Source organism: Bos mutus, chromosome 29, assembly GCF_027580195.1.
Source record: "Bos mutus isolate GX-2022 chromosome 29, NWIPB_WYAK_1.1, whole genome shotgun sequence".
Lineage (NCBI taxonomy): Eukaryota > Metazoa > Chordata > Mammalia > Artiodactyla > Bovidae > Bos > Bos mutus.
In genome coordinates, this window is record NC_091645.1 from 16,475,087 (window position 1) to 16,489,484 (window position 14,398).

General features: G+C 48.8%; 1 protein-coding gene across 4 annotated transcripts in view; it reads left to right on the plus strand.

The window, feature by feature from the left end:
• Positions 1–14,398, plus strand: part of TENM4 (teneurin transmembrane protein 4) — an 855,551-nt gene that overhangs the window by 707,180 nt on the left and 133,973 nt on the right. For all 4 annotated transcript variants that reach the window (XM_070365001.1, XM_070365000.1, XM_070365002.1 and 1 more), the window contains one exon: positions 13,447–13,632. In XM_070365001.1, the coding sequence (XP_070221102.1) occupies positions 13,447–13,632 (186 nt within the window). The remainder of the gene's footprint in view (positions 1–13,446; positions 13,633–14,398) is intronic.

Sequence of the window (14,398 nt, forward strand, 5' to 3'; positions counted from 1 at the left end):
TCAGTATCCAAATATAAGCCCTCCTGAAATTGGGCTTCAGAATTAGGTTTCGGTTTGGATGCCCAAGCTGATAACCTTGTACAGAATCTCTGGCTGTCTTCCTAAATCAAACTGCTGGTATGGTAACTTGTAATTTTAAAATATTGACTATTCTTTGAATGGAAATTTTATTTACATTTTACAGAGCTTCTCCATGTATGTGCTTCATGATTTATTCCAACAACAAATACATAAGCCTCTGACATTGCAGATGGTGTTATTCTCTGGAAACCAGGGTTCAGGGAGCTTGAGTGACTTTCCCAAAGGCACTTTGGAGAAAAAAAGGATTCAGATCCAGACTTCTCTGGGTTCAGAGCCCACGCTTATCCCCTGCATAACTCTGCCATTGGCTGTTACCAAGGTTGACTCAGACGGTAAAGAATCTGCCTGCAATGTAGAAGACCTGGGTTTGATCTCTAGGTCCGGAAGATCCCCTGAAGAAGGAAATGGCAACCCACTCCAGTATTCTTGCCTGGGAAATCCCATGGCCATGGAGACCGTCAGGCTACAGTTTATAGGGTTGCAAAGAGTTGAACATGACTGAGTGACTAACACTTTCTCCTTTCTTCGAAGATTTACACTGATACTGTCTGAGGATCATGTATCAGGTTGACAAGGTGCCACTTCATTTGGTGACACTGTATAAATTGGATCATGACCAGTGCGGACCTGGTGATACTACCGGGGTTCAGGAAAAGAGCAGTTGCTTTCAGCTGGAGTGATCAGGGTGGCTTCTTGGAGGAAGGGAGATTTAAGTTGGGTATGGAGGTTAGATTTGAGTTGACAGAGATGGAAGAAAGGCTAGCACCTTGCAGCAGCCCATTGTGGAAGTAAAGATTTACAGCAGGTACATAGATGGGACAGATCGTGGCTTTTTCTAGGAAAGAGAAGTGGTTTGGAGTAGCTTGCTGCTGCTTTTTTATCACAATATCATGTCTAACTCCTGTGACCCCGTGGACTGCAGCCCGCCAGGCTTCTCTGTTCATCGGACTTCCCGGGCAAGAATACTGGAGTGGGTTGCCATTTGCTTCTCCAGGGGATCTTCCCAACCCAGGGATTGAACCTGTATCTCCTGCATTGGCAGGCAGATTCTTTACCACTGAGCCACCCAGGAAGCTGAAACTTGGAGTAGCTAGCTTAGGATGTTTGTGACAGCAGTGAGAGGAGTCAGAGGTGAGGAAGTTAGCAGGCATCAGATCATGAATGGCCTTGAAAGAGTTTAGATTTCGTCTGTTAGTGGAAGCCACTGGGACGTTCCAGGCAGATCTGCAACACGGTCAGGTTTGGCTTTAGCATGCTTTCTCTAATTTTGGCATGCAGTTGGAGGTGCCTAGGGGATTTCCAGGAGGAGATGATCAGGACAGAGTTAGATGGATGAGCACATGACTGGATGGAGAGGCAGGCCTTCACAAAAGGGTGTCAGGGCTGGAGGTCTCAACACCAGATGTCTCTCAGGTTACCTACTTGGGCCGTTTTACGTGGGCATTGTTTCAGCCCCAGCTAAAAAAAACCACACCCCAGTCACCGTTTTTGGCTTCTCTGCTCTCCAGTCCTGGCTTGTTATCCTTCAGCTAAGTCAGACTATCTGAAGTCCTCCCCTGTGCTAGCTTTAGACTCCCCTAATCAGGAAGCCAGATACCCTCCAATTACGATGAGTAGTGGTGGCTTCCTACTTCCTGTGATAGGTGCTTCACAAAGCTTGAAATTCTGGTCCTGGGAGAATAGATTGGAGACTGCTCTGCACTGACATACTGGAATCCACTTTTCTGCTTGGTTTGAGAGCTTCCCGAGCTCCCTTAGTGAGGTGAAAGGCCATGTGGTCTCCAAGGCTCGTTAGCTTCCTGCCATCTAGACCTGAGGAGCCGAGGTGCGGCTTGGAGCCGCTCTGCCTCTGCCGTGACAGGCACAGGAGAGTGACTTGGCTTTGGCCTCAATGTCAAAAGGAGACTAATTACTGTGAAGGAGTCCGAAGCCCTTTTCCTGTGCCTCCCTCCCTTCTGGCTGCTTCCTGAAACCTGCACTGAGACTTAAAAAGCCATCTGCCCAATTTTGTGGGGGAGGGAAAGAGGGAGAGAGATGCTATATTTAAGCCAAGTCATTCAAAATGCAGGGATTTCTGGCCTGTGGAAGAGAAGGTTAAATTGTAGCCTACTGTGTGCCAGGCATGGTGGCCAGCTTTCTGCCCATTTATACACCTAGATAGACTTGAGTTCCTTGAAGTAATTTAATACCATTTCTGAATCCCCAGCATCGAAGGATGCCTGTCACATAGTAGATGCTCGATATATTTTCAGTTTTCAGATTCTGTCTTTACTGCTGTCTTAGAAATGACAAAAAATAAGACTTAGCTATGTGCAATGTTTGTTTCCCAGCACTGGGAAGTATCAGAGCTGGCTTTTATACCCAGCTTGCCTAAATCAAGGCCTCTGTCCTATGCAAAATCACAGGGCCTTGAATTGTTACGTGGAGTACCCTGCCTCTGGCACTGGAACCTGATGGATGCAGTCTAAGGATACATTTTCTATATGAGACTCAGTGTAGGATGCAGAGACTAATCTGATGATGGGAGGGTTCTGGAGGTAAGACAGGTAGACTGATAACCCTGATAAAGAAAGGTTTGCATAGAGTGCTTTGGGAAGGCAGGAGATGAAGCCCCTTCCAGCTGGGAAATGGGAAGGCGGCTTCAAGGAAGAGGTAGCCTTGGAACCCGGTTCAACATGTGAAGACTGGGGGAAAGGAGCACCTGGACCATGAAAGCAGCCTGTCCAGAGGCACAGAGGAGAGGCCACAGAGGGCTGAGCCCACCCCCTCTTTTAGGCATTTGTCTGGCTGGCCCCATACCTGAGCATTTCCTAAGGCAGCCATCAAGCTCTTGCTCAAGTACCAGCCTACATGTCACTCTGCACTTCTGTATTTGGCCCATGTTGTCCACAGGATGGTTAGAGGATCTCTAAGATGCCTTCTCCTTCCAAGGAGTAAGCGTCTTTTAATTTCATGGCTGCAATCATCATCTGCAGTGATTTTGCTATGCTATGCCAAGTCACTTCAGTCGTGTCCGACTCTGTGCGACCCCAGAGACGGCAGCCCACTAGGCTCCCCCGTCCCTGGGATTCTCCAGGCAAGGACACTGGAGTGGGTTGCCATTTCCTTCTCCAATGCATGAAAGTGAAAAGTGAAAGGAAGCCCCCCAAAAATAAGTCTGACACTGTTTCCACTGTTGCCCCATCTATTTGCCATAAAGTGATGGGACCAGATGCCATGATCTTAGTTTTCCGAATGTTGAGCTTTAAGCCAACTTTTTCACTCTCCTCTTTCACTTTCATCAAGAGGCTTTTTAGTTCTTCTTCATTTTCTGCCATAAGGGTGGTATCATCTGCATATCTGAGGTTATTGATATTTCTCCCGGCAATCTTGATTCCAGCTTGTGCTTCTTCCAGCCCAGCGTTTCTCATGATGTACTCTGCATGTAAGTTAAATAAGCAAGGTGACAATATACAGCCTTGACGTACTCCTTTTCCTATTTGGAACCAGTCTGTTGTTCCATGTCCAGTTCTAACTGTTGCTTCCTGACCTGCATATAGATTTCTCAAGAGGCAGGTCAGGTGGTCTGGTATTCCCATCTCTTTCAGAATTTTCCACAGTTTATTGTGATCCACACAGTCAAAGGCTTTGGCATAGTCAATAAAGCAGAAATAGATGTTTTTGAACTGTGGTGTTGGAGAAGACTCTTGAGAGTCCCTTGGACTGCAAGGAGATCCAACCAGTCCATTCTAAAGGAGATCAGCCCTGGGATTTCTTTGGAAGGAATGATGTGAAAGCTGAAACTCCAGTACTTTGGCCACCTCATTCGAAGAGTTGACTCATTGGAAAAGACTCTGATGCTGGGAGGGATTGGGGGCAGGAGGAGAAGGGGACGACAGAGGCTGAGATGGCTGGATGGCATCACTGACTCGATGGACATGAGTTTGAGTGAACTCCGGGAGATGATGATGGACAGGGAGGCCTGGCATGCTGCGATTCACGGGGTCGCAAAGAGTCGGACATGACTGAGCGACTGAACTGAACTGAACTGAAGATGCCTTCTCATGCTCTGACCGTGAAAACCGCCCTTCTAAGTTTTCCTCCTCTTTTTCTCTCTTACCCCTAAACCCCCCTGAAGGCAATTCCCTGGCCACGTCCAAGCCACTTCTTGCCCAGCATCTCCTGGCTCACCCTCCTTCCCGTCTGTTTCCCCCTTGGTCCTTCATCTCCAGCTGCCTTTTTCCATCGCTCTCAGCTCCCCATGTCTGCCCCTGTCTTCCACATCCCCCTAGCAAAACCCAGGGTTAGTCCAGCTACTCACTGTCCCTGATCTTATGGCCAGGCCTCAGAGTGCTGCAACCCAAATCACATCATGCTCACGCTCTTTAGCCTCTCCTGAGCCCTTCCAGCTGCAGTTCATCCTGTACTTTGTGAGTTCTTGTGCTCAGTCCCCAAGGGGCTCTTTCAAATGTCCATATCTCTCCATCAGCATCCTGCTCAGTGGAGGGTCCTCCTTCACTGAGAATCCCGAGGCCATGGATTAAGGCTCTCTCATCATCCTTGCCTGTGCCCCACACAGGTCTCTGTTGCTCACCTCTCCCGAGGGCACGAGGCACAGGAAGCCTGTCCTCCTGATTAGGCTCCACGTCCAGTCCTCTCCAGTTCTTGAGAGGCACCTCAGTTGCCTACACCCTCCCCTTGCTTTCCCCAGTATCTTCAAACTTCACACCTTTCCCCTGGCTCTTCTAGAACATAAACATAAAATAGTTGCCATATTCAGAACTTGCCTGTAGCTCAGACGGTGAAGAATCTGCCTGCAATGCAGGAGACCCGGGTTCGATCCCTGGGTCAGGAAGATCCTCTGGAGGAGGGAATGGCAGTCCTCTCCAGTATTCTTATCTGGAGAATCCCATGGACAGAGGAGCCTGGCAGACTACAGTCCATGGGGTTGCAAAGTCAGACACGACTGAGCAACTAACACTACTGCTGCTCTACAAAAGGTGTGCGTGACATTAGGCACATTACATGATGTTCGTTTCAGTCCCACTTGAGCGTGAGATGTTGGTGTCTCTATTTTGCGGATGAGAAAGCTGAGGCACAGAAAGTTGGAGTAACTTGCCCATGTCACACAATAGATGGATGGGTGGATAGGTGAACGGATGGATGGATGGAAGATGGATGGATGAATGGGCAGTTAGATGGCCTGTTGACTGAATAGCTGATTGGATGATGGGTAGATGGACAGTTGGATGGGCTGATGGACAGGCAGATAGATGAATGGAGGTTGAAAAGACAGACAGAGAGACAAACGAAAGGAAGAGTACTGAACATGATGTAAACATTGAGTCAGGGTGAAAAAGGAGACTCAGATTCTGATTTCAGGGATTCGCTAGTCTAGCTATGGTGATGATATAATACATAATTAATAAGGACATATGTCACATTACATCTGAGGTTTTACCTAAATCAGATCCCGCTGCTTACAGACCGAAAGAGTTGTGTTAATCATAGTCACCTTTCATTCTAGCTAACTGCCTCTGAGCAAGTCACTTAATTTCTCCAAGCTGTTTGCTCAGTGATGATAAGGGAGTACAAATATAACTGCAGGGGTGTTGTGAGAATTTAGTGAGATGCTATTTGTGTGCCGTCAACAGTGGTTCTATAATTTGCCCTTATTTTTTGCCCCAAATGCTGGTTAGTGTGGGGACACATTTAAAGTATCCAAGGACTTCATGAGAAATTCCCTAAGGGATTTTCAAGGCCCAGGATTTCAGACGAATTCCCCAAACTGTGCACTAACCCAGATGACCTAGTGATGCAACGGAAAGTCCTAGTGGAAACCATTTAAAATTCAGTTCAGTTCAGTTCATCTCAGTCGCTCAGTCATGTCCAGCTCTCTGTGACCCCATGGACTGCAGCACGCCAGGCCTCCCTGTCCATCACCAACTCCCAGAGCTTGCTCAAACTCATGTCCATCGAGTCAGTGATGCCATTTAAAATTATTTAACGCTTACTAAAATTTCTTGAGATCACTCTAAGAAACTCAGATCCTAAGCAGAATAGAACAGTTCTCGCTATTATCCCTTTTAATGCCACATACAGACTTATTACAGTCTTCCCGAGAGGTCACAGCTCTACTTTCACATCCCTGGAATTTAAAGACAGCTTCACCTACATCTGTTCCTTGCTCAGGAAGAAGGCGCACAGATCATTGCATGAGGTCCCCTCTATCTCCCCCTTTTGTCAATTTTGAGCATCTTTCCAAGTGGAAGAAATTTTACAGGAAAATTATATATAAGTCTCTCCCTTTGGAGGAAAGACACAGTCTCCCTTGCCAGTTATTTTAATGAAGAGGATTGTAAAGTAAATCCAGACAAATTAAAACATAGCTGTGATAGGTCCCAGGCTTTGTCCAGGTTCATATGGGGATTAACATTTAATGAGAGGAGCCTGGGGCAGCCTTTCTCTCATGTATACACTTTGGAGCACAGTTAACCAACAGCCAAACCATATATATTTCCCAACCTCTTCATCATGTGTCCACCTGCTTCTGCATCATAGAAAGGGGATGGGTGTGGGCAATGGTGTGAAGGAAGATGTGAGTGAGCGTGTAAAAACTGAGACACTTTAAGGTTGCAAGCTCCAGTCAGATGTTGGAGAAGATAAGTTTCTAAGTTAAATACAAAGGAGACTGAACCCCTGTGTGACTATATTTAACCAAGTAAATTTGATACAATATGGTGCTGAGGTAGAGTTGAGCCAACTGATATAACATCTCTTCCATGAGTTTTTTTTTTTTTTTAATTCATCTGTTCTTTCAGCAAATATTTATTGAAAGCACATGCTGTGCCAGGTCTGGTGCCTGCTGCCAGGGACCGAAGATTGAATAAATGCTAGAGCCTGCTGGCAGGCGGGCTTCCAGTCTAAAGAGGAGATAGACACAGATGCCAGTGAGGCAGGGCACAGGCCAGGTGGGGAAGGGGAGGTGCTCTGGGTGTGGCTTTTCCCAGCAGAAAAGCTAAGGTGTTCTTGGGCCTGACCTGGTTTGTCCCCAAGGCCCTGCACAGTTGAGTCAAGAGCTTTACAGACTTGAAATGAGAACTTTGGGACAGTTAGGGATTTCCACCTGATTTCAAGAGGAAGCCGAGTGACACGCATAGATGGTTTTGAAGGCTGTTTTGTCTTGGCTGGCGGTGCTGTGCTGTGTAACTTCACACCCAAAGTTTGAGGCCCCTGCTAGAGACTGGTTTGCTGTTGAGGGAGGTGCACCCCTTCCAGGCGACTCAGAGCTGACTGATACTGGGTGTCTGGTTGACTTTGTTCAATCGCTAAGTCATATCTGACTGTTTGCAACTCCATGGACTGCAGCTCACCAGGCTCCTTTGTCCCTCACTGTCTCCCAAAGTTTACTGAGATTCATGTCCATTGAGTCAGTGACACTATCTCACCATCTCATTCTTTGCCATCTTCTTCTCCTCCTGCCTTCAATCTTTCCCAGCATCAAGGTCTTTTCCAATGAGTCAGCTCTTCACATCAGGTGGCCAAAGTATTAGAGCTTCAGCTTCAGCATCAGTCCTTCCAATGAATATTCAGGACTGATTTCCTTTAGGATGGACTGGTTTGATCGCCTCGCTGTCCAAGGGACTCTCAAGAGTCTTCTCCAGCACCCCAAATCAAAAGCATCAATTTTTCAGTACTCAGCCTTCTTTATGGTCCGACTCTCACAATTGTACATGACTACTGGAAAAACAGGACGCCTTTGGGTCCCCATCAATCAGTTGTGTGCATAACAGAATGTACATGGCACAGTTTACAGAGCACATTTCATAACAAGTTACACATTTGCCCTTTCCTTCCATTATCACTCACTCAGTAGGGGACCATTACTGCTCTCCCCATTTAGGGGGAGATATATGATGCATAGAGATTAAGCAGTTCTCCCAAGGACTCCACGAGAACCCAAGGAGATTGGGCAGCCGAAGTCTGAACCCAAGTCTACTCTGTGGATTGTGTACCCTATAGTACATCAAAGGATTCCACCAGGCCCCAGTCTTCCAGCATTTTGTCAGAAAGTACTGATGTGAATCACGTGACTGTCCCCTAGCCTTTATCACATGCTTGCTTGTGTCAGATACGTTACATAAGTCAGAATTCACATCTGAACCGCATTGCACCACACCCCGTTTCCTTTCTTATATGAATATGTGTGTGCAGTTTATATCCTGACTGTGTGCCAGGCTCCACGCTAGAAGCTTCACTTCCATTCATCTTAACTCATTTAACTGCATTAGGTTACACGCATCTGCCATGCTAGGATGTCACTTCTTAGAGTCAGGAAAGAGCCTTGTCTGTCATGCTCACCATGGGATCCCCCAGTGCCCGCTGGGAGCAAAGAAATTCGGCAAACAAGTCTCTGCAGTAGTCAGTGTCATCCACAGTTTACAACTGAGGAAACTTGAGCTGTAGGAGCTCTGACCGGACGTTCACAGAGTGCCACTTACATTATGTAAAAGGTGCAGGAGAGCTCAAAGCACATTCTTTCACATCATTCTGTTTGGTTTTCACCAACCACTCCGGGAAGTTACATCTGCTTTAATGCCAAAGCAGAATCGAAAAAGGAAAAACAAAGCAGTTCCTTTTATTTCAAGGAGAAAAAAATAATAATAATTGAGGAATATAAAAGCATAACAACGGGCCTGCCTCTTGTGGCTGAACGAGAAAGTAGTCTCAGGCTTCCGCTCCTTCCACGAGGCAGCGCGTCTCCTGCACTCAGGCGGGAAGCGCATCTTCAGAAGAGAACCTCAGACCGACAGACTGTGTTGCACCCCATAAACATCACAGTCACCCCGTTCAGGCCCCTTCCATTAAAATGTGCAAGAGCTCACAGCCCAGCTTGTAAAAGGACTGATGGAGGGGTACCCAGCCACCAGGCAACCTCAGCTTCGTGCCAGGGCAGCATGTCTCGTGTAAACTGGTGGTAAACGGATGTTTACCATTTTGTTTGGAGGGACAGCCCTGCGGTCTCCAGAGGAGAAAAGTAGGCTCGACTGATGGGGGAAACTCTGTGTAAAGAATCTCATTGCATTTCACACACAGCCAGGGTCGGTCTGACCTGAAACATAACGAAGGATAAGCAACAAGACCAGGAACAGGGGCACATCTTCTGGAAGAACCAGAAGGTTCGCTTGGAGGAGAGCCCGCCCCTGTCCAGTCTGGGACCACATCTGTGAAACGTCTGTCCTGCAGTGGTGTGCTGAGGATTGTCAGAATGAGGCGAAAGGACCAGAGGAACACTCGACCTTGTCGAATCCCTTATGTGCTCTGGGTCTCAGGAGCCTCACCTCTTGGAAGGATAATAGCCAAGTGTTCACACAGCATTGCTGTGATAGTTAATTGAGGAACTGTACGTGAAAAGGGCTTTGTGAACTGTGAAACCTAATTTAAGTGCTACAGTATTAAGTAGAAGTGACTTTCCCCCACATTATCTCATTTGATCTAACACCAGGCCTATAAGATTGGTGAAGTGGGAGTTATTTATCCTCATTTTACAGAAATGAAATCGAGATTTAGTGAACTGCGTAACTGGCACCTTGAAGATTACCCCGCCAGTAAGGGACAAAGCCAAGAACAGATCCCGAATCTGTCTGATCCTAAGATCCAGGATTCTTTATTCATTGCACATAAGCAGAAAGGTGCCGAAGTGAGTAACAGCTGTAAATCACTCAGATGATCGTAGCAATCAGTTTGTGCTTTCTCTGCTCAGCGATCTCCTGGGGGCAGAGACTGTGTCCTATAAAGCTCTGTGTTCCTAGCACCAGGCACAGTCTCTGGCACAAAGCAGGCAGGCGTGGACTAAATCAGGATAAACTGTACATCAGTTTATCAGGGCAGTGTCCCCTCTGGAGTGGGTACTGTCACCATTCCCATTTTGCAGAGGAAGGAAGTGAAGCTCAGAGCAATTGAAGCTGCTGTCTAAGATTCTACAGCAGGCAGAACCAAGCTTTGGAGTCATACCTGATCCCAAGTCTTTAGGTCTTTCATGCACACTGCCTCCAAGTTAATTAGTAAAAGAATGAACTAACCAATAGTGAGGACCTGAAGTGAGACCCTCAAATGCTGGGGAAGACCTGCCTCTTCTGCTCTCAACCCTGTGACCTCCAAGTGCCCCACGACCCCCAGCACCGAGACTATGAAACTCAAGTGCCCCACGGCCCCCAACACCAAGGCTCTGGCCCATGCAGCCTGTCCCTCTCCAGGCTCACACCTCAGTGAATAGAAGCGTTGTTTGCAGCTTAGTTTCACACCATAAACTGCCGCCTGGGAGATGCGCTAAGTAAACCCAAACGAAGGCTAAGCTGACCTTCCCTCAAGCTCTCAGGTGGAGGTCTCTGAGTACGGGCCCGCCTCCAGAGGCACCTGGGTGGATGTCCTTGTAGCGCTGTGCCGTAGGGCTAGAAATTTCAGACTCGAGACATGGGGAGGCCCAGGGACCCGAGACTGTTGGTCTTCATCTTAAGGGAAGTCCAGCACGCTGTCCATGGGAGCGAGAAGGGAAGGAAGCTTGAAGAACACCTTGAGAAATCCCCCTTCCTGGAGGGCTGCTGGCTGTCCTGACACTGCTCCACAGCCGCACCCTCACTCGGGGCGTTTTCACAGCAGACAGACAGGCCTGGACTGACTGTCAGCCAGGCTGAGCAGGGTGTACCTGAATTGTTTTATATTCTTTGGCACCAGTAACCACAGGCACTCATGGATTTGTTATCCAACAAACCTTAATTAAGGGTCTTTCTGTGCCAAGAACCATGCTGGGTATCAGGCCTAGAGGCGATCAGAACTCATCCAGCCTCAGGGTGTCCTGCGTCTGACAGTGACACACAGAAATGGAAGAGCAGTCTCCCATGTCATCTGGAAAGGCATCGAAGCAAGACAGCCGCTGCTGGGTGAATCGTGGGCGGCTTCTCAGAGGAGGAGGGGCCCAGCCCTGGCGATGGATGATGCTGTGCAACATGGAGGACGTTTACATCGGAGACTCCCAGGTCTCAGTTGCCATCTGGTTCCCCCTGCAGTTGATGAGGGAGCTGACACCCAGAGATGACAGGTGACCTCCCCAAGGTCACGCAGCAGATCAGTGGCTGAGCAGGCATGAACCTTGCAAACCCAGTCCTTGGACATCCAGTGACATCCATCACTGTCCTGAGAAATCTTTCTTGAGTTAGTGATCTTGCCACACCATTTCTCATTATCCACTTCTACTGGCCCTGATGGGCAGTAGAAATGCTGAGAGGCAGCATCACCAGCAAAGTCAAGGAACCTGACCAGGGTCACAGAGCTTCTGCTCCTGAACCTGGCGTAGAGACCAAATCCCCTGGCTCCAGGTCAGGGCTCTTTCCTCACATTTCCCAGCAGCCTCTCTCTCCTCTGGGTAGCCAAGAAACCTGGCGTGGTACCGTAGGCACACCCTCCCTGTCTAGCTAGTTTGCTGGCCAAGATGTCAGGTGTAGGAACACCTCAGATACGGACACTCTTACTGTTGTTTTCTTTTTTTAACTCTTGGGTATTTTTCAGTTCAGTTCGGTCACTCAGTCATGTCCAATTCTCTGCAACCCCATGGACTGCAGCACACCAGGCTTCCCTGTCCATCACCAACTCCCAGAGCTTGCTCAGACTCATGTCCATCGAGTCAGTAATGCCATCCAACCATCTCATCCTCTGTTGTCCCCTTCTCCTCCTGCCTTCAATCTTTCCCAGTACCAGGGTCTTTTCCAGTGTGTCAGCTCTTCACATCAGGTGGCCAAAGTATTGGAGTTTCGGCTTCAGCATCAGTCCTTCCAGTGAATATTCAGGACTGATTTGCTTTAGGATGGACTGGTTTGATCTCCTTGCAGTCCAAGGGATTCTCAAGAGTCTTCTCCAACACCACAGTTCAAAAGCATCAATTCTTCGGCGCTCAACTTTGCTTATGGTCTAGCTCTCACACGCATACATGACTACTGGAAAAACCATAGCTTTGACTAGACAGACCTTTGTCAGTAATGTCTCTGCTTCTTAATATGTTGTCTAGATTGGTCATAGCTTTTCTTCCAAGGAGCAGGCATCTTTTAATTTCATGGCTGCAGTCACCATCTGCAGTGATTTTGGAGCCCAAGAAGTTAAAGTCTCTCATTGTTTCCATTGTTTCCCCATCTATTTGCCATGAAGTGATGGGAACAGATGCCATAATCTTCATTTTTGAATGTTGAATTTTAAGCCAGCTTTTTCACTCTCCTTTTCACTTGAACATTTTAGCCATTGCCTCGTAGATTAAGATGAAAGTTCTGAGCCTCTGAGATCTAATTTTATTTTCTTTCCTTTTTCAAAAGTACTTAAACTGTTAGTAACTTTGAAATCAGAAGTACAGCTTGGAAGGGGTAATAGGCAAATGCAACTTGATGTGGGTGTCAATCAGTCTAATTGGAAAGAAATTTAAGGTGTTGGGATTTTCTTTTGAAGAACATTGGGCCACAAGGCACAGAATCTAATTAGAGTCTCCATTCACAGCCCTGGCCAAGAGCATCAAGGGCCCCAGTTGTTCAACCGGTTTCCTAAAAAGCAGTTGTTTTCAGAGCCTCCACAGCCTCTGCCTGCGTAACCGTGAAGATGTCACTGGCCCCAAGCCCGAGGGGCTTGTGAATCAGGTCATGTGTGTGTGTGTTGCACTATCTCACAATCGGGCCTTTGTGAAGGGCTGGGCAACTCCACTCTGGCTGTGAAGTACCCCCACCCCCAAGCCGTATTGCAGTATTGCTTTGAATGGGAAAGGCCATTTCGATGGCACTTGGAGTTGGGGTGAACCCATGAGCAAGAGGACAAAGCATAAACCCAGCAAAAGCCCAGAACAGCCACCCAGAATTACCCCCATGGGGTGCTGGAGGGCCAACCTCCCTTTCATCCCATCTCAGTTAGAGTCAAGGCTGGAGTGAAACACAAGCCCAGAACCCCTCACACACCCCAGCCAAACCCACAAGCACTTGACTTGGCAATCAGGGACTCATCCTCGCTTTGTTTTCACACGTAACTGGGTTTTAATTAAATCTGACTTTCCCGTCACATCTGTTCCAAAGGCCGGTCCCTTTTGGAAGCGGCAAGCACAAAAGTGGGGACAGGCTGGCCACCGGGAAAAGCAAAGAGAGGAGAGGCCTGCAGTCCATCCTGTTTTGATGAGGAGGGGGGCTGGGGACAGGCCTCCGCAGGGAGAATTATTCTTTCAGGGGGTCCTTGTCCGCAGGGATTAGCCCTGAGCCTTTGGACCCTGACAGCTCATGGAGCCCTGCGGAGGGGAGCCGAGTGTGACCCTTGTTCCCCAGAAAAGCTTGCTCAGTGCCTGTTTTCTCTCCCCCCGCCCCACAGAGATCTGTGCTGCCGACTGCGGGGGCCATGGCGTCTGCGTGGGGGGCACGTGCCGCTGCGAGGACGGCTGGATGGGGGCGGCCTGCGACCAGCGCGCCTGCCACCCGCGCTGCGCGGAGCACGGAACCTGCCGTGACGGCAAGTGCGAGTGCAGCCCGGGCTGGAACGGCGAGCACTGCACCATCGGTACGCGGGCCGGGCCGGGCCTCCCCGGGGGCTGCACGCTGCCTGCGTCTGCCGGGCACTCTGGGGGGCCCCCATTGCATGCGGGAGCTGGGCCGAAAGTCCTTTCATCCGACGACATTATGGTCGGCGTGTCCTAGACAGCAGTTGGATTTGAATTCACAGTCGGGGGATTCAGAACCTTTTCCCTCCCAACCTGCATTTCCCGGGTCTCAACCAGCTGGTAGCATACCTTGAGGCTCGCCCTGCCCAGGCCAAATGGATGACCGCTTTGTGTTAAGGAGCTGGGGTTGAAGAATGAGGCAGATGACTACCACTGAGCAACTGTGAGCAAGGTCTAAGTGTCTCTGGGAGCCTCAGTTTGCTCACTTATGAAATGGGGGCAAGCATGCACGTAAAGAGCTTAGCACAGGCTGGCACATCGTACTGCTTATTACATGTAGCCCATTCAATCAAATTTATGGTCTGGTTGGGAGGTCTTGGTTCTAGCACTGACCCCTCCCCACCACGGCCTCCTAGGCCTATACTCCCAGAGAGGCCTGGAGTCCTGGAGGAAGCTTCCCGCAGGTCCCAGGCCACATCTGCAGCCCATTAGGCCTGGGGTCCTCCCCCTCACTCCTGTCCTCGGCTTCCGTCCTGTCTGCCTTTGTCTCCTTTCCCCTCTCCAGGGGGTTCCTCAGCACCAGCCCCTGCTGAAGCAGCACTGTTTGCAGCTTTTAAAACAAGCTGATCACTCCATTCCCTTCTTTCTGCCTTTCCTGCTGGTTTT